The sequence below is a fragment of the Pyrus communis genome, chromosome 10 (genome assembly GCF_041283825.1).
Source record: "Pyrus communis isolate YQ-2024b chromosome 10, ASM4128382v1, whole genome shotgun sequence".
Taxonomy (NCBI): Eukaryota; Viridiplantae; Streptophyta; class Magnoliopsida; order Rosales; family Rosaceae; genus Pyrus; species Pyrus communis.
Genome location: NC_142574.1, coordinates 18,008,405 through 18,031,780, shown reverse-complemented (window position 1 = coordinate 18,031,780; position 23,376 = coordinate 18,008,405). Strand labels below are relative to the sequence as shown.

The following is a 23,376-nucleotide window of genomic DNA, read 5'->3' as shown; positions in this document are numbered from 1 at the left end:
AAAACGCAACACTTCAAAATGGGGAATTTTATTTAAATTCATGTAATCTCTTTTTACATTCAATTTAAATTTTAAATGTTAATTGTCATTTTTATCCTATTGCATAATTATCATCAAGTACAAGATGAATTAAAAATAAAAACTAAAATTTATCAATAAACCTACCCACTATGATTAAACCATACATCATTCCTTGTTATCATACGTTCATTCTAGCTAAAATTCTAATAGCTCTTATAGAGAAAAATAAGTTTTTTTATTGATGGATGGTGATTTTGAAGTTTTGATTTCCCCAACTAAGGTATGACTCGATTTGTTGCCATGCTTGTTTGTCAATTTGTTACCGTGCTTGTTTGACAATTTGTTGTCGTGCTGGTTTGGTTGGTCTTATGACTCTTCTTATACTTGCATCTGTAAGCACTTGGTTTTGCAGCTTCTAATGGTTGCAGCTTCTCATTAGAATTTACAATTAACATCTTCATCCATTTAAACGATCAATTAACTCGTTGATTATAATCCAACAAATTGTAGAAACAAATTGATCAGAAAGTAAGGAAAAGATGAATTGCCTAATCCCAAATAATTAGTTCCAGAACTAGGAGTGCTTCAAATTTTTGAGAAAACAATTGATCAGGCAAACAATGACAACTTAAATTAACAGTAGAGTTGTTTTTTTTTTTTTTTTTTTTTTTTTTTTTTTTTTTTTTTTTTCTCCGAAAGAACAAAAATTTGCGGAGAGGAAAGTTGGTTTGATAAGATAAGGTGATGGGGGTTATTTATTGTGGTGGTGTTGATAGCAACCCGCATGTGTCTTGGTTCGGTAAGGAGAGCAAATATCTTGGTTTTGTAGCAGAAAAAAACAGTAGCCATGGTAAAGATAACTTTACATTTTGAATTGAGTTTGAGAAGGTAATTTAGGTAATAAATTTAAATTTAAAGAAATATTAATTCTTTAATAAAAAAAATAATATGAATGTAGAAAATAAGTTGAGTTTAGAAAAAAATGATGGTTCAAATAAAATTTCTCCTTCAAAATCTGTGTTTGTTTTTACCTTCAGCCGTGTCCAACTGTGTCGGCGATGCAGCGCTCTCACTCTGCAGCTGAATCAGATTCGTGTGTGTCCACTCAGACCGACGCGTGGTGGAGACGCAGATGCTCGCTTCTCTGACATCATGACGCATCGATAAAGCACCGCAAATCCGATTAGGCCACTTCTCTCTCTTGCCTCCTTTTCATGGTTAGCTCCTTCTTCTTCTTCTTTACTCAACGCCCCCGCCCCCCTTTTGGCCTTCTTTGTTTCTTCGCTGATTTGTTCTTGAAATCAGTCGGGGATTGTTAAGCCAGAAAGAGAGGTACATTTCCCCATTGGGTTTTTTTAATTGATTCATTGATGCTGTATTAATTTGGAATTTGCCCAATTGGGATGTGAGATTTTTGCTTTATATGGCTGCTTTGAGAGAACCCACATTGTTAATTTGTTTAGTTTTTATCAATTTGATGTGATAGTTTTGGTGGGTGTTTGTATTTTGTGATTCTTTTGCCGGTTTGCCTGTATTTTGTGGCTGAAATTCATTGCTTGATGGAATGAGCGTTTGTGATTTGAGTAAACAATTTTGTATTTGTTGCATGACAAAGACTTAACAAGGAATTTATGTTCTTCCCAATGAATGGAATTCTGGAATTATAGAAAATTATACTCTTTTTGTATAGTTTTTCTTAATCCTGTTGTGAATTCAGTTAAATTTATGTTTTTTTTTTTTTTTTACTGTGAAAGTAATTGTCTTTGCTTGAAAGTTATGGCTTGGCAAGTGATGGCTTTAGATATAATAACTAGGAACAATGTTAGCTTCTGCAGTATTCGGTTCCTTTTTCACTTTAACAGTCGAAATCTAGTAATCCATGGCATTTCGTAAGAGTATGTTTACTACATTATGCGCAGAAACATAGAAACTCACCTATTAGGCAAATGTTGGACAACAATATTGCTGAGTATTCTGGTTTGGGGGAAGGATCCTCTCACGACTTACATAAGTATCAAAAGGTTTCAATCATACCTCTTGTGTTCTTGATCTTCTACGAGGTCTCAGGAGGTCCATTTGGTGTCGAAGATAGTGTCCAGGCAGCTGGTCCCCTTTTAGCCCTTCTTGGTTTTCTAGTTTTTGCAATCATATGGAGTGTTCCAGAGGCCTTGATAACTGCAGAAATGGGTACTATGTTCCCTGAGAATGGGGGATATGTCGTTTGGGTCTCATCGGCTTTGGGACCGTACTGGGGCTTTCAGCAAGGATGGGTAAAATGGCTTAGTGGGGTGATTGATAACGCTCTATACCCTGTTCTGTTTCTTGACTATCTCAAATCAGCAATTCCGGCTTTAGAAAGCGGTCTCCCAAGGACAGTTGCCGTGTTGGTTTTGACAGCAATGCTCACTTACATGAACTACAGGGGTTTGACAATAGTGGGTTGGGCAGCTATCTTACTGGGGGTGTTTTCACTTCTTCCTTTCATATTCATGGGATTTATAGCAATCCCCAAACTAAATCCTTCAAATTGGTTTTTGGTAAACCTGGAGACTGTGAATTGGACTTTGTACTTGAACACGCTGTTTTGGAATCTTAATTACTGGGATTCAATTAGTACTCTTGCAGGGGAGGTGGAAAACCCTGGTACAACTCTTCCGAAATCTCTCTTTTATGCCCTTATCTTGGTTGTCGTTGGATACATTTTCCCTCTTCTGATTGGTACCGGAGCTGTTCCAGTTGAACGTGAACTATGGTCAGATGGGTATTTTGCAGATATTGCTAAAATGCTTGGAGGTGTATGGTTAAGAACCTGGGTCCTAGCAGCTTCTGCTTTGTCAAACATGGGTATGTTTGTGGCTGAAATGAGCAGCGACTCGTTTCAACTTTTGGGTATGGCAGAACGTGGGATGCTTCCTTCAATCTTTGCCAAAAGATCTCGTTACGGCACACCACTTACCGGAATCTTATTCTCTGCGTCCGGTGTGATCTTGCTTTCCTGGTTGAGCTTCCAAGAGATTGTAGCTGCTGAGAACTACTTGTATTGCTTCGGAATGATAATGGAATTCATCGCGTTTGTGAAGTTGAGGATGAAACACCCAGCTGCATCGCGGCCTTTTAAGATACCGGTGGGTACAGTGGGAGCAATTTTGATCTGCATTCCTCCGGCGGTGTTAATCTTTGTAGTTTTAGCTCTTGCTACTCCAAAGGTAATGGCTGTTAGCATCGCTGCGGTGATCATCGGGCTGCTTCTACAGCCTTGCATCGAGTACACGAAACAAAAGAGGTGGTTTAATTTCTCCACGAATTCTGACCTTCCAGACATCCACAATGCATATGATCAGTATAGTGTTGTAGCATGATTCCATCAATAAATGTAACCATTTAATGTTTGAAATAATTGGTTGTCTCTGACTTTGACAAAAAGTTTAGAAGAGCTTTTAATTCATAGAAAGTGTTTTGAAAAGAAGCACTTGATAGATGTTAGTTTATGAAGCACTTCCAAGCGTTTTTCAAAGAGCACTCGAAAAGTGGTACAATAAAAAAAACAAGACTATGGCTGCTGAAACTTCAGCAGCCATTCCTACTTACAATGTGTCCACACAGGATTGGGTGTAAGTAGGAGTGGCTGCTGAAATTTTCAGCAGCCAAGTTAATTCCTATTGAAAGTCCTCTGGGTATTTAGGGTCTCACTGGATTACGGTTTCTCGGTATTATCTGTGTAATAGGGTTTGTGTCAACCCTAGTAGTGTTTTATCTAGTTAATAGCCGTTTGTTTTCTTCTTGTAGTTCTCAACTTGTATAAGGGTCTTATCTGGTTGTCATCTCCTTAATCCAAGGAGCTTAGTTATGTTCCCTATGTCGGCTTCTCAGCGTGATTCAAGGAAGTCCTAGGTTAGGGTCTTGAGTGTTGAGTGTAGTTTGCAACTCACTCAAACTCCTCTATATATTTGTATCTTGTTTTTGTTCTCAGTACGAAAAACCAATACAAAAATACAAACTTTAAAAGTCAACATGGTATCAGAGCAGGCATCCCTCTGAAGCCTGTCTTTGCATATCTCACCATTGTGATTTCCCTTCAGCAAGAATATGGCTGATGAGCATTCGGAGGATGAAAGCACCATTGCTTCTCCTTCTACTCTCATCTCTGAAATGGATATCAATCCAAATCAACGACTCAGTTCAGTGTTATTGAATGAGTTCAACTATTTATCGTGGGCAAGAGCGGTTAGTCTCGCACTGGGTGGAAGATCCAAACTTGGTTTCATCGATGGCAGTCATCCTGCTCCTGGAGTCACTTCTCCTGAATATGGAGGGTGGCTTTGTAAAGATCAACTGGTCATGTCATGGCTGCTTAATTCCATGGAAAGGAAGATTGCTGAAATCTTCAACTATTCCGAGTCATCACTCACTCTCTGGACAACTGTGAAGGAGATGTATGGTAATCAAAATAATTTTGCCCGCATCTTTCAACTCAAGAAGGATATCTCCAACGTTCAACAAGAAGGTAAAACCTTTGTTCAATACCTTGGTTCTCTAAGAAGCATGTGGAATGAGCTGGATGTCTATAGACCTCACACCACTGATCCCATTGTGTTTCTTAAAAGAACTGAAGAAGATAAGATATTTCAATTGCTGTCTAGTCTGAGCTCAGACTATGAGGATTTGAGAAGCCATATCCTTATGAATCCTGAGCTACCATCCTTCACTAGCATTTGTGCAACCATCCAACGTGAGGAAGTAAGAAGAAAAGTCATGAACAATGGTACAAAAACCATTGTGACTGAAGCTAGGGCTTATCTGACAAATGAAAAAAGATACAAAGGAAAAAATCCTCATCTAAAGTGCCTACACTGTGACAACATCGGGCATGTGAGAGATAAGTGCTGGATCCTACATCCAGAACTTAAGCCAGATTTCATGAAGGATAAAACTACGCAGAAGACAAGTCGAGCATATCCTCATGCCAACACCACATCATCTTCATCTTTCAACAGTTCTGATCCATACAAACAGTTCACTGCAAATCCTGCTACTCTTATAAATGAGTTCGCAACCTATCTCCATCAAAAGAAGGGTAGGGAAGATCGAGCTGTTGACCATGAAGATGGAAGTACCACGGCATTGCTTGGCAAGTTTGCTGGTTTCCTGGCCGATGTTGATCGCTTACCTCAACAAGACATGAAAGGTATCATGAATGCTTTCAAAACTGCTCTTAAAATTAATGAGTTGCATGATTTTGGGTTGTAGATTCAGGTGCCACAGATCATATGACTAATCAAGTGTCAAAATTGCATAAATTTGAGAAACTTCATAAACCATCACATGTGTCTGTAGCTAATGGTGAAGGTGCTAGGATTGTAGGCAAGGGAAAAATTCACTTGATATCTGATCAAATATAGTCCATGGCCTTATACGTGCCTTCGTTTCCATTCCAACTTTTCTCAGTGGGACAAATCACAAATTCCTTAAACTGCTTAGCCATTTTTTCACCAGAAAATGTCATTTTTCAGGATCTTGTCACCAAGAGGAAGATTGGTGAGGGATTTTACCTAGATGGTCTCTATTACATATTGAAAAGCTTTTCCAGTGGATTACAAGCCAAGTCTATACCCGTCCGTGCCTCCATTCAAGATCAGTTTTTGTGGCACCAGCGACTAGCACACCCATCTCAACATGTTTTGTCCACCTTGTTTCCTGACTTAGACAAAGAACCAATTCATTGTGAAACTTGCCATATGTCAAAGGCAACAAAGCTACCCCTTCGTTCATCTTTGTCTAGAGTTTTTCATCTTTTTGAACTTGTACACTCGGATGTATGGGGACCAACTAGTGAGTCTTTTGATGGTTACAAATATTTCATAACGTTTGTTGATGACTATTCAAGAGCAACTTGGCTATATTTGTTAAAATCAAAGAGTGAAGTGATGGAAGTGTTTAAAGACTTTCATAGTCTTGTTAAAAACCATTTTTCCTCTCAAATCAAAACTCTAAGATCTGATAATGGCACCGAATACATGTCCCAAGTCATGACTCAATATTTGAGCAACAATGGCATCATGCATCAAACTAGTTGTGTTGGCACACCTCAACAAAATGGTATTGCCGAGAGAAAAAATCGAGATCTTCTTGAAAAAACTAGGTCATTGATGTTCCAAATGAATGTACCTAAACGTTTTTGGTGAAGGAAAATTTATGTCCTAGCTAAGAACATGTAAGAACATTTGAATACATATGCAAACTAATAACACTTTAAAGTAGGCATGCATTCAAAAACAATTCATAAAACCCATGACTTTCAAAGCCTAGTATATGGTGAACCATAAGACTCTTTAACAATATTAAAGAGAATAAGAATTTAGAGATTCTTTACCCTTGAAGCTCATCCTTGATTGCACAAGGGATTCACCCAAGTGGAGGGCCTTCAAGTCACCTCCTTGCTCCTTGGATCTTCCTTGTGATTTCCTCCCTTTTAGTGCTCATTTTCTTCTTTGAGGATTTGAGGATTTGTTCTCCAAAACACCAAAGGTTTGGTGTCTCTAAGTCTCCACACCAAAGATGTAGTGTGAAGATGAAATGGATGACTTAGGGAAGAAAAGATTGCTAGATCTTCCTCCCCTAAGTGGCCGGCCTCTATGTAGAAAATGAGAGAAAATGTTTCACCCAAATTCTATTAGAAAACCCTTATTAGAAACAAAGCTATAAAGATGACTTTATACTTCATCTCTTAGGTTAGTGGCAAACTTGCAATTAAGCAAAAGTTCCCACTACCCTTGATATGGCCGGCCTCCTATTTGTTATTGGGCTTAATTGCCCATTTTGTTTTAGTTGTCATACAACTTAAACATAATGGGCCTTGTGGACCAAAACGTTTTTGTGCCCCGAAGCCCAAAACTAACTTAAACGCCCAATACGAACGTTTCGTATAATTAATTAACTATTTAATTAATCTTGACCATTCTTCAATTAAACCATTTAATTGGTTATCCATTTCATATAATTTCTTCACTTATATTCTTACTCGGTGTACGATCCATTAGGTTCCAATTAGCGAGGTAGTGGGCGATGTTACTCTTAACGATCGATTGTGAATTGAAACCACATTTCAATTCTCCCTTAAAATTAGTGTTTGCTAATCTTTAGGGCTTCCACAAACCATGGGTGACACCTAGCAGCATGTCATGGTTACCCAAGCTAAGTAGAAGTGGTTGGAGAACCTATCCAGTTACAACTACAATGCAATACGGTCCTTCTCTAATACAATACTCTTAATCACATTGTTTAAGTGATAGTTTGTTTCATGTCTACTATCCAATGTGATACTTCTCTATATGATTCAATTGAATAAGATTTGGAACAATTTTCCTTAGTCATATTCATATGCTTTGGCCAAAGACTCTCGAATCATATCTTAGAGTATTCTCCTTCCACCATGGAAGGTTAGAGATCCCTTGTTGTGCATTCATATGCCTACATGACTAGATAGCTTGACCCCAACAATGCCGTGGACACTCCAATGGAATGCCGTTGACATAATCAAAGATCAAGGACCTAACCATTAGACATCAATGATGCCTCAGGTCAAAGGACTACTTTGCATATTGCAACTATTGAGTTCTCACATGACATGTATGTTCGAACTCTCGTTTGATCGTTGTTCAGTGTACTCGATTACTCTTTCGAGCACCTATGTGTTTGCCTTAGTGTCCAACACCAAATGACTTGAGACTAGTTCATACTCACGCTTGAGTCGACATAACACATACTAACCTTAGCGGATTGTCAATGCCCAATTGGCAATCCTATGGCTAGGAACGTTTTAGGAATGAACATAAGAGAAAGGTCTCATTAATTTAACTAACTTAAATCACTTGTCTCTTAGATCAAATACATTCCTTGGATTCCCTTATTGCTTAAACACAAGATACTATAAATAGTGATTAACAATAAGCTTTGCCCTCTATTAAACATATAAAAGTTTAACACAATAAGTATTCCAAAAAGCTATTACATCAAATGAGTGGCTTTGTGGGCATACTTCCAACATTTGGTCTCAAAGTGTTATGGCAGCAACTTACTTGATCAACAGGTTACCTAGCAGGGTTTTGGGGTTCAAATCACCAATGGAAATTGTCAAAAACAGAAAAGTAGACTTGTCACGCCTTAAGGTCTTTGGATGCATTTGTTTTGTCCATGTTCAGTCCTTGCATCGAGACAAACTTGACCCGAGGGCAACCAAATGCATTTTCCTTGGCTACTCATCCACACAAAAGGGATACAAATGTTACAATCCACAACTTAAGAGGTTAATTGTTTCCAAGGATGTTAGATTTCATGAAACTAACCCTTATTACAGCAAATCTCTGGATAGTACAAGTGAGGGGGAGTATTGCTTGGATCTGTTTCCATTGCCAATAACTAAAATCCTTGCCACTGAAGTCACTCAACCTGATGCAATGGTGCCTGTTCATCACACAAAGTTTCCTGCTGAAAATGACAACCAAGCCTCAAGTAATGAGACCAACACTTCAGCTGAAAATGAATCTCGCCACAGTATTGCTCCTAAGGAATCATCCTACGAGTTGCAATCGACTATGCCTCGACACAATCCTATTCGTGAAAGACATCCTCCAACAAGACTGCAAGACTTTGTCACTTACAAGCCAAGGCATCCACTGTCCCACTACGTGTCCTATCACAAACTGTCTCCTAAACACATTGTTTTCCTGTGTACTATATCTGAACATGTTGAGCCTCAGTCATTTCAAGAAGCAAATCAATCACCAGTTTGGCAGCAAGCTATGCAAGATGAACTGCATGCTCTTGATCAACATAAAACTTGGAGCATTGAGACACTGCCTAAGGGAAAGAAGACAGTAGGTTAGGTGGATATACAAAGTTAAATTCAACTTAGATGGGTCCATAGAAAGACACAAGGCAAGATTAGTGGCTCGTGGCTTTACTCAAACATTTGATGTGGACTACAAAGAAACATTCGCTCATGTTGCAAAGATGAACTCTGTAAGAGTACTCCTTGCAGTTGTTGTTAACAAAGGATGGCCTATGTATCAAATGGACGTAAAGAACGCCTTTTTACATGGTAAGCTTGAAGAAGAAGTCTACATGAGGTTACCCCCAGGTCATCCTCAAAGTCATGAACTTGATATTATGTGCAGATTGCACAAATCAATTTATGGTCTTAAACAGTCACCAAGAGCTTGGTATGCCAAGCTCAGTTTCATCCTCACAACGGTTGGTTTAAAAAGAAGCAACGCAGACTCTTCATTGTTCGTGCGCACTGGCACTGCTGGGAAATTGGTTGTCCTTGTCTATGTCGATGATTTGATCATCACAGGAGATAACACGGATGAAATAACTAAGCTCAAGCATTCACTACAACAACGTTTTGCAATCAAAGATCTTGGCATACTCAGATATTTTCTTGGCATCGAAATGGCTACCTCTCACAAGGGTTTCTTTCTCAGCCAACGGAAATATGTTCTGGACCTTCTCAAGGAAGCAAACATGAGTGATGCTAAACCTGTCCATACACCTCTTGACACGAAACTCAAACTTAGCTTGGAGGGGCAACCACTTCCAAACATCAGCCATTATCAGCGTCTTGTTGGTAAGCTGATCTACTTGACTATTACAAGGCCTGACATAGCCTATTCAGTAAGCATTGCTAGCCAATTTATGCACTCTCCCACTATAGAGCATTTTAATCTTGTCAAAAGACTACTTCGGTACCTAAAAGGTTCAATAGGTCGTGGCATCATCATGAAGAAGAATGAGAGCACTGAGATCACTGGTTATTATGATGCTGATTGGGCTGGTAACTCTATTAATCGTAATTCTACAACGGGGTATTGCACATTTGTGGGAGGCAACCTTGTTACCTGGAAAAGTAAAAAGCAAGCAGTTGTTGCAAGATCCATCACTGAGGCTGAATATCGAGCCATGACATCTACTGCATGTGAACTAATATGGCTGAAAGGTTTGCTATGCGACTTAGGTGTCTTTACTCCTTAGTCCATGTCTCTTTTCTGTGATAACCAAGCAGCAATGCACATTGCTTCCAACCCCGTCTTCCACGAGAGAACCAAGCACATCGAAGTTGATTGTCACTATGTCCGTGCACAAGTACAATCACAGGTCATCAAAACTCATTTTGTCAAGAGCTACGATCAACTCGCAGACCTATTCACTAAACCTTTAGCATCTCCTCAATTTCAGCGGCTTCTCGGCAAGCTTGGATCCATCAACCTTCTGGATCCAGCTTGAGGGGGAGTATTGAAAGTCCTCTGGGTATTTAGGGTCTCACTGGATTACGGTTTCTCGGTATTATATGTGTAATAGGGTTTGTGTCAACCCTAGTAGTGTTTTATCTAGTTAATAGCCGTTTGTTTTCTTCTTGTAGTTCTCAACTTGTATAAGGGTTTTATCTGGTTGTCATCTCCTTAATCCAAGGAGCTTAGTTATGTTCCCTATGCCGGCTTCTCAGCGTGATTCAAGGAAGTCCTAGGTTAGGGTCTTGAGTGTTGAATGTAGTTTGCAACTCACTCAAACTCCTCTATATATTTGTATCTTGTTTTTGTTCTCAGTACGAAAAACCAATACAAAAATACAAACTTTAAAAGTCAACAATTCCCAATGAAAATACTTTTGTACTAAAACTACCACACCCTGATCTGCTTTGCTTGCCAAACAGTCCCTTGGAAGGAGAGTCTGCTTGTACTTTGTTCCTACACTGTGGACCCCACACAAAAATGTCGAAGACATAGGTTGGTGAGGCATATGCGAATTGATATGGAGGAAGATTCTCTCCCTCCTACTCTTCCTCCCCTTGCCTCCCCTCCTACTTAAACAGTTATGGTTAAATCACGTCAATATCTTATATTGATTTTTTTTATAAAGACAATAAAACAAAAAACAATGTGTGAAAGAAGGGGAGGGAAGATGATGAGAATAGGAGGGGAGAGAATCCTACTCCTTTGGATATGGGCGCTTCAGTTTTGAATTTTTTAGATCAAATATCCATGTCTTTTAGTGATTTGATTAAACTTTTTTTATCATAATTTTGGTGCTATATGTAACAACCCGACCCAAAAATTTACGTTTTTATTGAGGGAATTGATGAAAATGCCCTAAAGGTAAGGATTTTGACTTCTGTTGACCATCGTCTAGAGGAACGTATGACTTATTCTTTCAGTGTAGTTGTGTAGTACTCGTTAATCCGAACGCATAGGTGAAAGCCGCTTGCAAGTCCGAATTATAACGATATAGTCATAGACGTTTGAAAATTTTTATTTAAAGTTAGTTAAATAATTGGAGCTCCCATTTTGGTGGGAATGAAGCTAACCAAATTTTAAGGGAAGGTGAGGGGACCAATTAGGAGGAGGAGAAAGGAGGGAAAGGAGAGAGGAAAAAGAACAAGGGATCGGCCGGATCCCCTAACCCGCGACCTTGACCCGTTTTCACCATATTTTCCGGTGGTTTTCCATCGGATTTCTCATGAATTAGACAAAGCCACCACTCCCAATCATTTCCTAACCCTTCTTCCATTATCACCCAAATTTGGAAGGGATTTGAGGGTATTTGAAGGTAAATTCACGGGGTGCATCGGAGGTGGTGTGGCGGCGATTCGCCATTTCCGAAGTAAATCCCATTAACCACCACCACCATTAGACTCCCCTAGAACCCAGGAACAAAGCCCAGGCAGTGGTGGAGGCGTCGAAGAAAGTTTGGAGGTCGAATCGAATCACACCAAATTCTAGGGTTTCGTATGGTTTTAGCAAAATTGGAGCCTTTCTAGGCCAAATTGGATTTGGCCACAGGTATAAAGTTTACTCTACTATTTGAGATCTTCAATTCTATAATTTGTGAGAATTTTTAAAAATAATTGAATTTTCCGGCGAGTCGGGGTGGCCCACCGCCACCCGCTGCAGCGCGTGCGGCAACGAGTGGCCTATGGGATGATTTCTTTTAAGTACTATTAGATACCCTGGGTTCATATTTGATATCCATATGACGTAATTTGATTGTTTGGACTTAGTTTCATTTCGATACGTGAATATGTCAAAATATGAATCGACGATCCGACCGTTAGATCGTCACCAAACTTGAATATATTATAGTACATAATATTTGAAGAATGTAGAAACTTATGGATTGGGAATCTGACGTACGGATCTTCCTGACTTAGATTTGTAAGTTCGTAAGATAAAATGTTGATCGCCATTTGAATTGGCAATTGGTGAAAATCCAACCGTTGGATCGTAATATAACTTTAGTATGATGTTTTTGAAGCACAATGTGATTTTTTAGAAGTTACGGATTGGAAATCCGAAATGCAGATATTCCGGACTGAGTTACGTAGGGTTGTGGATCCTACCGTCGATCTTTGACCGACGGTTGACTTTTCATCAATGGGTCTTAAATCATTCTAGAACGTCCTTAGGGATATTTTTTACGTAAGTTACATGTTATATTGATACGAATTTTGAGACGTTATTTGGTAATTGTTCTAGACGACGATGGTTTGTGATGCCTTGATTTTCGAGCTAGAGAATCGTAGCACATGCTTCAGGTGAGTGGATTTATTCTTTTTATTGTCTGTGTGTGTCTATATATATATATATATATATCCATATGTTCGATTGAGTTTAGATTATGTTATGGTATATCGATATGCTTGTCACCTACAAATAATGGATGTGAACTACGAATGGCTTGATCCCTGTTTAGGGTAGGTAGGCAGTCTAACGAGACGTTAGATGCAGCCATATAATAAACGTGACTAAATAATTGAGACAATAGCCTTGTTTGAGGAATTGAATAGTGTGAAGGAGATTGGTAGAAAATGCGAGATATAACCTTAGGTTTTGGTAGTTAAATGCTGGTCATAAATTAAGATGTAAAGAATCAAGAAATTGAAGTAAGGAAAGGTAAGTAATGATAGTTAATTTAATTAGTGTCTAATTGGACTTATCACTAATGATTACTCTCGAAAGTAAATAGTTCGGGAGTGGGGTGTTATAGTTATGCATTTCATGCCATTTGTATATATGTTTATATATCTAGAAATATTATGATATGGTTGAATTTCAGATTTACATCATGGCATATTCATATATATATTACCTGAACCTAATTATTGTGAATGCTTTGAAGTGCCAAATGATGCTGCGGACGTCCAAGTAAGTTTCAGGTGAGTACATGTTGATGATAATGATGGTAGTGAGTATGATTGTGTTGAGATATGTTAGAGCTCATAAACCTGCACCCCGGTGTTAGTGCTCCCGCTCGTGGCCAGGGCCTAGCCTTCATGTGATCGTTCACCTCCCACACGACACGCTCACCTTGGATCCAAGGTAGGTGCCAGCCTGTTTTACAGACCACATTAGGTGGTTCCGACTTGTAGGTGACTTGTGATACTTCGCACAGCCTTCACGTGATCGTAGCACTTGAGCGTATTTATTTACACCCAGCCTGTCGTACAGACCACTTTAGGTGGTTCCAACTCGTGTGCAGGAATTGATTGATGAGCTATATGTGTTAGCAATGATTAATGAGATATGTGATGAGATATGGATAAGTCGTACAGGTCACTATAGGTGACTCCGACTTATATGCTAGCTATGAATGATGAGATATGTGATGGGATATATAATGAGATATGGATAAGTCGTACAGGTCACTATAGGTGACTTCGATTTATATGCTAGCTATGATTGATGAGATATGTGAGGATATATGATGAGATATAGATAAGTCGTACAAGTCACTATAGGTGACTCCGACTTATATGCTAGCTATGATTAATGAGATATGTGATGAGATATGGATAAGCCGTACAGGTCACTATAGGTGACTCCGACTTATGTGCTAGCATTGATTGATGTGATATGTGTACAGTTGTACAAGTCACTATAGGTGATTCTGACTTGCATGCTAGTATGGTTTATTAAGCACGTGATTATTTGTATTGCTAATGAGATGTTGGATAGTGGTATACTTCCGGGTTTACTATTAGTATACTTTTGATTTAATACTTTTATGTAGTATGATTTGTTGGAAACTATACAGGTCTTACGGCGAGGGGTTACTACCTTTGATAATGGAAATTATTTTGAAAATCATTGTTTCGACCACTCACTCTTTCTATTTTTTTGCACCCCTTCAGGTTCTAATAGCAAAGTTCTGTATCGACGAGGACTTGTAGCACTCCCAGTTCAGGTGGCTCCTTATGATGGTATAATCATTATCTTACCTTACTGTGCTTACTTATGCTCTGTATCACACGTAAAATGGGTTTATACTCGTTCACCGAGTATTTGTGTATATAGGCACTTTTAAGTTTAAATTTATTCACATTTTACACATTATCACGTTCTATGGCTTCGTCACCTTCCAGGTGTCGGCCAGCACAACTTGATTCGAAATCCTAGTAGACTTTCCCGGTCGAGATGTGTCATATATGCACATTATATTGTAACAAATTTCCTATAATCTAGCTTTTTTATTACACTCTCCTCCATTAGAGATAATTAAAAAAAAAAATGGTTAGATTCAATTTATTTTCACATTAATGCTACAATTTAGCAATAATTATCTACAATTTAAGATATTTTCTTTCCAAAATAGTTTAAAATATTTTTAAATCCCACAAAATCGAACATACCGAAATAAGTTTTTCTTTTAGTATGTTAAGAGAAAATAGGATTGAGAAAAATATTAATGTGTACAAAATAAAACGTACCAGAATAAAAATAATGTACCAATATTAACAATATGTATCAAATCAAACATACCAAAATTTCAAATAAACGTACCAATTAATGACTTTTGTAAATTCACACGTACCCGCAAATAATATATACATAATGTACTGTACCTAATAATAATTCGTCAACAACTATACATAAAAAAACAGCAAAAAAATATAATTTCACAAAAAATTGAAAAACTTACACGGAGCTTTTATGTTGATCACCAACTATTTGAAAATAAAAAACCATTTGGAAAAAGATATAATATTAAATATGTCACATCTCGGCCTGGGGTCCACCACATCCCAGACCCGCTCCACCACCGTAGCACGATATTGTCCGCTTTGAGCCCCGACCACGTCTTCACGGTTTTGTTTCTGGGAACTCACACGAGAACTTCCCAGTGGGTCACCCATCATGGGAGTGCTCTCGCGCGCTACTCGCTTAACTTCGGAGTTCCGATGGAACCCGAAGCCAGTGAGCGCCTTGTGTTAGGTAGGGATAAGAATATACGTAGAGCGCTACTTCGCTGCTGAAGTTTCAGCAGGAGTTCTTGCTGAAACATTCAGCAGCCAAGTATTTTCCATATACATATAAGGATCACTTCCCTGGGCGATATGGGATCTTACAAAATGTTTTATAACAAAAAAAAAAAAAATGTGATCGAAAAAACATATCTGGAAGAAGATAAAATATAGTTTAATTGCTAATATCTCCACTAAATAAGGAAAAGTGCATCATGAAGATAAAAGGATAAATTCAAAAATTATATTAATTAAAAAATATATATAATAATGACATGTAATTTAGCTTGAGGTTGCTATTGGTCAAAGCACTTTAATCAAATTTTTAAAAGGCACAAATGTTTAATTTAAATGATATAGAAAAACTGTAGGGGATTCTAATTTTCTCTAATATTTATGGAATAGGATCCTCTCTGGATCCTCTTTGTGAAGATGATCAGTTTATCCTATTCGTTCATTATATTATCATGCGACAAGAAATTATTTTGAAATTTTTATTTAAATTGAACACAAATAATACCTAACAAAAGTTAGCCGTACGTACGATAAACGACTAAAATAAATTGATCCTTAAGATCCTCACAAAGAAGTCCTGAAGAGGATCCTCATCCTATGTTTATGACATGTTGTCTTGTTGCTTAGCAGTAACATTATTCCACGTGGCACACACTCAAGAGCGAAGAAAGATCGGTAAACTCAATTAGTCCTTAAACAAGTTGTTAGTTAGCTCCTAACAACTGTTAATATTAGTGAGAAACACTTTGACGATCACATTGTAAAATCCTCTATCAACTTTTTGAGCTTATGTTCAGTAATCTAATCATTAAAGAGAGTATTCCGAGGCTTATTGTGAAAAATCCCTTAACATATGTTGGCTTAACCTTACCTTACCAGCTAACTAGGTTTATGTCAAAATTGCAGTATTTTGGTTTTTTTTTTTTTTATCAACAAATTGCGGTCTTTTATTAACCATCGGATTTTACAACACTTTGTCTATATAACACCGCTGTCGTTTTGGCCCTTGTTTCATCAGCTAGTGAAAAAAAAAACTAACCAAAGAAGCACTTTTATAAGCAGTTTGGGATGAGGTGCTTTTCTGGATAGAGAAAAAGCTTTAGAGGAAGACAAGAAAAAAAAAAATGGGAGTTCAAAACGACGCTCCAAGAGTGTCACCAAGGGCTTCGCCAAGGGCTTCCCCAAGAGGAAAATCCGCAACCCTTCAACACCTATTTGATCTCGATGCCAAAAGCACTTCTGACTGCGGAAAAAAGATTGCCAACTCCAATAGTACTATTGGCAGTCAATCTTCTTCCAGTGTGGAAAATGAAGAAATCCTATCAGCAATCTCCGTCTGCCATTTTATCTTCACCTTCACCGATCCAAGCGAATGCCCAACGCAACAAGAACTCAAAGGGCAAAAGCTTTTGCAGCTCCTCTCAATTGTCAAAACCTCGAAAAAGCCTCTGCATGATCATGTCATGTCGTCTCTCATTTCCATGATATCGTTAAACCTTTTCCGGCCTCTCCCTCCTCCTTCCAATCCCACAATCGCTACGGACTTTCCCGATGATGAGGACCCCATATCCTCCTTTTCCCCTGTGTGGTCGCACCTGCAGTTAGTCTACGACATCCTCATCCGCATGATCAACAACGATCCTAAGTTACTCAGAGGATACATTGACCACCAGTTTGTTGTCAACCTCCTTGTCCTCTTCCAATCAGAAGACCCGAGGGAGCGTGACAGCTTGAAGAATGTGTACCATTAAATATATTCTCGATTCACATTCTACCGTTCCTTCATGAGGAAATCTATGAACGATGTGTTCTTGCACTATGTGTTTGAGGTAGAGCGGCATTGTGGGATCAGAGAGTTGCTTGAGATATGGGGAAGCATAATCAATGGCTTCACTGTGCCGCTGAAGGAAGAGCACAAGCTGTTTTTCATGAGAGTGCTTATTCCTTTCCACAAGGCTAAGGGGATGCAGAGCTACCACAGGCAGCTGGCTTATTGCGTGTCGCAGTTTGTGCAGAAGGAGCCCGTGCTTGGCGGGATAGTGGTGAGAGGGATTTTGAGGTATTGGCCCGTGACGAATTGCCAGAAGGAGGTTTTGCTGGTTGGGGAGCTGGAGGAGCTGGTGGAGAATATTGACCCTGATCAGTATAGGAAGTTGGCTCTGCCTTTATGCCTACGGATAACAAGATGCTTGAACAGTTGGAACTCACAGGTACACAGTTTTAATTTTGCTTCTGGCTTGATGATTTTTTGAATAGCACGATTCACAAATTCAGTGTTCTTTTCCTTTGCAAACAAACAGAAAATCAATGCTAATTCATAATAGTTTAGTACTCTTTTTTTTTAAATGCTTGACTAAGGAAGGTTTAGTTTTCGTGCTGACAATTTGGTTACATCCATTAGTTTTTAAGGAACTTGAAGAACATCAAGACGTTATAGCTATCTTGGATTGGAATTGCCAAGTTTTCAATCACATATCAAGATTCTAATATCTGGCTTCTAATATCTGTCTTCTAACAGAAAGTAATTAACAAATCCTAAAAAAATTAGTACTTTCTTCTTTCCAATGCTTGAAATTTAAATCGAAATAGTAAAGACTGCGTGTGCTGAATACTACTTTCTTGAGTCCTTTTTAAGGATGAAACTGTGCCCCTGTAAAACCCTCTTGAAATCAAGCCTTTGCGGTTAGCCTAAGTGGTGAAGGCGTTGGTTGGCAAATGAGTTATGATTAGGCTATGTCAATTGCTCGATTCCCTCCATGTACTAGAGAAAAGAAATCTTGGAATTCTACTATGCTTTGAACCCCTATTTGAATTCCCTTGGTAAGTATTATAATCTCCGAAATTAAGGAGACATTCCTCCTTATATGCAGAACGACGCCGCTTGGCTCTTTACAGTTGAGTTGTTCCTCTTTATCTGCCAATCATAGAAACTACATTATTCCTTTAAGTTTAAATGTCATGTCTTTAACTATGGTCTAAAAAGGTGCTATATTGTTTTGTACTCATAGGTAGCATAGAGAGCCCTCTATGTTTGGAACAATGAGCACTTTGTGAAGATGATATCTGTGGCAATGGAGGAAGTGTTTCCGGTCGTGGTTGAAGGCATGGAGAAGAACTTGAAGTGGCATTGGAGCAAAAGCGTCCGGCAACTGACCGAAAACGTGAAGGTGATGCTTGAAGAAATGGATCCAGTTTTGTACTCCAAATGCCTTGAAGAAATTGAACTAAGAGAATCCAAGGCCAACCAAGCAGAAATCAAGAGGAAGGAGAAGTGGGACAGAATAGAAATGGCAGCAGCAGCCAAGCTTCAGTTCCTCCAACCACAACATTTCTCGTGTGTATGCAACAAGTAGTCTCTACTGGCTTTTTTGGGTTTGGTTTCATACCCATTGAAGAAGGTTTATTATAAACTCAGCTCCTTACATGTAAATAGTTATTCCTCCTTGCAGACCAATCAAATTATGACGTGTGGAGAAACTTTATATTTTGTGGTTAATGAGGGCTTTAGAAACAAGATACAACTATTCTATTCCCCACATGAAACCAAGCTAATTACTGTGTGTATCGCAACGCAATCGCATGATTTTATCACTTCATGTATTATAATCTGGATTGGCAACAGATTAATACTTGAAAGTATAGTATCATAAAATAAAACACGTAAGACTTATATTAACGCGTAAACATGTCACTTTACATGATTTCAAGGTGGTGGATGAGAAGGTGGTGAAAAATCGAAATTGAAAGACGAAGATGTTGGATAGTGGCCAACTTGCATTGCTTTCGGCTACACAACAATCCAAACAACTTTGGCTATAAAATTATAAACAAAAGAAGGTGGGAAACACCTTCCTTGTTTTGGGGAGGAAAAAAGGGAAAAGGTGTGTTCTCTTCAACACCCGTGAGTTGGTTAAAATAAAAAAAAGGATAAGTTGTTTTTAAAAACAAAAGGTGGAAGAGCTATTTTCGGTTGTGTGGAAACAAGAGAGAAGATAGAGTTGCAGAGAGTTTTGCAGAGAGCAAGGGAGTCTTGCAGACAGCCCAAAAAGAAGAACAAGTTGCTGCTTCAATTGGTTAGTAATCATCCACCAAAGTAGTTGTTGTTGTAATAGCTGAGAGCTATATGTATAGAGAAGAAATTATTCATTATATTTCTTTCTCTATTTGTTTCTTTGGTGTGTGAGAGCTATGGGTGTATTGGGCTTTTGGGTTGTGAGATCACCAACACTTTGTAAACTCCCATTTGGTTGATAGTGGATTATTGGGTGAGCTCCTACTGCTCCGAGGACGTACTCCAGTTACACTGACTGTGGAGGAACCTCGTTAAAATCTTTGTGTCTTTTATATTTTGCTCTTGCATTTCATTTGATAAATTTCTGTGGGTTAGCTTGATTTGGTTCCGCGTGGTTTGGTGTTATCCTAGCACAACAATTGGTATCAGAGCACTGGTTGCTCTTGGGTACTGTCTAATTGCCAAAAATGTCAGACGGGCAAGATGAGAATCCTTTTGGAAGCAGCTCCGGATTTGCAAGAACTACGGTGCAAAATGCAAAGTTCGAAGTTGAAAAGTTTAATGGCACAAAAAACTTTGGGATGTGGCAATGTGAGGTCAAAGATGTGTTGGCTCAACAAGATCTACTTGCCGCTTTGGGAGAGAAGCCGGAAGCTATGTCGAAGCCGGAATGGGAGAAATTAAATTTGTGGGCTTGCTCTTCAATTCGGTTGTGCCTTGCAAAGACTCAGAAGTATTTTGTGATGCGGGAGACATTGGCAAGTGTGTTGTGGCAAAAATTGGAAGACAAGTATATGACGAAGAGTGCAGAGAACCGGCTACACTTGAAGAAAAAGCTCTACCGCTTCCAATACAAAGAAGGTACAAAAATGATTAGACACCTTGATGCTTTTAATAAGTTGATTGCCGACTTGTTAAATTTAGATGAGGATATTAAGGATGAAGATAAGGCCTTAATATTGTTGAATTCCTTGCCGGACTCTTATGAGCATTTTGTTACCACTATTATGCATGGTAAAGAAACTGTGAAATTTGAAGATGTGTCAAATGCCTTGATGAATTATGAAATGAGGCATAGAGATAAAAATCATGATAGTACCTCTGAAGCTTTATTTGTTAGAGGTAGATCATCGGAGAGAAGATCATCTTCTAGCAGAAAAAAATCACAGTCTCGACCTAGAGGAAACTCTAAAGGTAGAAAACCTTTGGAAAGGGATGAATGTGCCTTTTGTCGTAATAAGGGCCATTGGAAGAAAGATTGTCCTAAGTTGAAGGCCAAAGGAAAAGAAAGTTCTGAAGCTAATGTTGCTGAAGTTGAAATAGATTTTTCTGATTTTGCTTTAACCACTACCTCATCATTTGATTGTGCTACTAAGTGGGTGTTGGATACGGGTTGTACTCATCATATGACTCCTCAAAAGGATTGGTTTTCAAGCTTGAAAGAGTTTGATGGCGGCGTTGTGTTCATGGGAGATGAAAATCCTTGCACAACAAAAGGGATTGGTACAGTTCGTTTGAAGTTGCATGATGGCATGGTTAAAGAGTTGACAGGTGTTCGGTATGTACCGAATTTGAAGAAAAATCTTATTTCTTTGGGTACTTTGGAATCCAAGGGCTTCAGATTTCATTCAGATGGACATACATTGAAAGTTACTTATGGTGCACTTGTTGTGATGAAAACTTCTCGATATGGCCATTTGTATCTATTGCAAGGAAGCACTGTGACAGGTGAAGCATCTGTAGTCTCAGAAAATATGGGCACATCCGATTCTGATACTACTAGACTGTGGCATATGAGATTAGGCCATACCGGTGAGAAAGCTCTACAAGGGCTTGTGAAACAAGGTCTTCTAAAAGGTGCCACGACTTGTAAGCTTGATTTCTGCGAGCATTGTGTCTTGGGGAAGCAAACTAGAGTGAAGTTTGGTACTGCCGTATATCAGACGAAGGGCATTCTTGATTATGTGCATTCAGATGTTTGGGGTCCTACAAAGACTCCCTCTTTGAGTGGTAGACATTGGTTCGTGACCTTTGTTGATGATTATTCAAGAAGGTCTTGGGTCTATACTATGAAGCACAAGAGTGAGGTGTTGAGCATTTTCTTGGGTTGGAAGAAAATGGTTGAGAACCAGACTGGGAGAAAGATTAAGATTTTGAGATCGGATAATGGTGGTGAATACACATCCGACCCTTTCTTTAAAGTTTGCAAAGAGGAAGGGATTGTGAGACATTTTAGTGTCAAGGGAACTCCACAACAAAATGGAGTTGCAGAAAGATTGAATCGAACCTTGCTTGAGAAGGTTAGATGCATGTTATCTCAGTCGGGTTTGAGCAAGTCATTTTGGGCAGAGGCAGTTACTTATGCATGTCACATCATCAACCGGTTACCCTCAGCTGCTGTTCAGGGTAAGACACTAATGGAGGTATGGTTTGGAAAACCCTCTTCTGATTATGACTATATTCGTATTTTTGGTTCACCTGCTTATTTTCATGTAACTGAAAATAAACTTGATTCTAGAGCCAAAAAGGCTATCTTTCTTGGTTTTAGTAGTGGTGTCAAAGGTTACAGGTTGTGGTGCCCAGAGATGAAAAAACTTGTAATCAGCAGAGATGTGACATTTGATGAAGAAAATATGTTTAGAGACTCTGAGAAGAATGTGAAAGATGTCCAACAGGTGGAGCTTGAGAAAGTTGCCTCTAGTACTTCAAATCCTATTTCCGCTGATGTCGAAGCCACTACAAGTGAAGAAGTGGGAGACCATGAGGATGTTGAAGAAGTTGAACTTGAAGATTCTATTCAAGTTGAAGAGCAAGTTTCACCTCAAGAGTCTATTGCCAAGAACAGAGGAAAAAGACAAATTACCAAGCCAGGTCGGTATAGTGACTATGTTGCTTTTGCTCTTCCTATTATCACTGATGAGATTCCATTCAATTTTGAGGAAGTCATTGAGAGTGAGGAAAATGAGAAGTGGTGCAATGTCATGGGTGACGAGATGAATTCTCTCATGAAAAACAAGACTTGGGAGTTAGCTAAATTGCCTAAGGGTAAGAAAGCTATTGGTTGCAATGTTGGAAATGTGCCCTAAAACCAATCATATGATGATACTTTATGGACATTTCACATGTTAAACTAATCTAGTTTAATATTAAGGGCAAAGATTATTGTTTGAGCCGTCTCATATAAATGTTATATGCTTAAACGATAAGTCCAAGGAATATGTGATTGGGAGAATGCGATCTAAAGAAGTTAGATTCATGAGACCATTCTTTCGTAGACACATCCTAAACGTTCCTGATCATAGGATTGCCAATTGGGCATTGACAGTCCGTTAAGATCAGTACGTGTTGTGTCTTCTCTCAGGGAGAGTGACTAGTCTCGAGTCATTGGTGTGAGTGACACCAAGACAAGCATGTAGGTGCTCAATAGAGAATGAGTTCACTGAACACGATCAACGAAGAGTTCTCATATTCATGTCACATGAGAACTCATGGTTGGGATAATGCAAATTAGTCTTTTGACCTGAGGCATCACAGTTGTCTTGTGGTTAGGTCCTTAATCTTTGATTATGTCAAAGTCACTCCATCAGGAGGGTGTCCACGGCATCGTTGGGGTTAAGCCACTTAGCCATGGAGGCAAGTGAATGCGCAACAAGGGATCTCTAACCTTCAAACTGTTTGAGGGAGAATACTCTATGATATGATTTAGAATCTCTGGCCAGAGTATGAATGAGATGTTGGAATGTGTTCCAAATCACATTCAAGGTAATCATATAAGCACAAGACTCACATTGGATAGTAGACATGAATAAACTATCAAACCAAACAATGTGGTCAAGAGTATTGTATTAGAGAAAGACCGTATTGCATTTGTAATCCTAAAACTGAATAGGTTCTCCACCTCTTCTGATTAGCTTGGGTAACCATGACATGCTGCTAGGCGTCAACCATGGTTTGTGGAAGCCCTAAAAGTGTATTATCACTAACGGGAGAATTGAAAGTAAGTTCCAATTCACAATCGATTTGAAAGAGTTTGAAT

At 38.8% G+C, this 23,376-nt stretch overlaps 2 protein-coding genes and 1 pseudogene across 4 annotated transcripts; all 3 read left to right on the top strand.

Moving 5' to 3' along the window:
- The first annotated feature begins 433 nt into the window (after positions 1 to 433).
- Positions 434 to 3,418, top strand: LOC137728923 (putative polyamine transporter At1g31830). 2 transcript variants are annotated; one of them, XM_068467727.2, is made up of 2 exons: positions 434 to 1,238; positions 1,941 to 3,418. In XM_068467727.2, the coding sequence occupies exons 1-2, from the start codon at positions 1,236 to 1,238 to the stop codon at positions 3,378 to 3,380; spliced, it is 1,443 nt and encodes a 480-aa protein (XP_068323828.2). In that variant the 5' UTR covers positions 434 to 1,235; the 3' UTR covers positions 3,381 to 3,418. The 2 variants fall into 2 exon arrangements, with proteins under 2 accessions (XP_068323828.2, XP_068323829.2); XM_068467728.2 differs by having other exon boundaries at positions 1,213 to 1,353.
- Positions 3,419 to 8,141: 4,723 nt separating this feature from the next.
- On the top strand, positions 8,142 to 8,903 carry LOC148693625 (uncharacterized). The gene has a single exon (XM_088678069.1). The coding sequence runs from the start codon at positions 8,142 to 8,144 to the stop codon at positions 8,901 to 8,903; it is 762 nt and encodes a 253-aa protein (XP_088534195.1).
- Positions 8,904 to 16,273: 7,370 nt separating this feature from the next.
- LOC137728253 (serine/threonine protein phosphatase 2A 57 kDa regulatory subunit B' beta isoform-like) lies at positions 16,274 to 18,815 on the top strand (annotated as a pseudogene). Its single transcript, XR_015952060.1, has 2 exons — positions 16,274 to 17,538; positions 18,337 to 18,815. The product of XR_015952060.1 is annotated as a serine/threonine protein phosphatase 2A 57 kDa regulatory subunit B' beta isoform-like (transcript).
- The last annotated feature ends 4,561 nt before the right edge of the window (positions 18,816 to 23,376 follow it).

Excerpts from the sequence above, each read along its gene's own strand:
- LOC148693625 (XM_088678069.1), top strand. The coding sequence starts at position 8,142 with ATGGAAATTGTCAAAAACAGAAAAGTAGACTTGTCACGCCTTAAGGTC.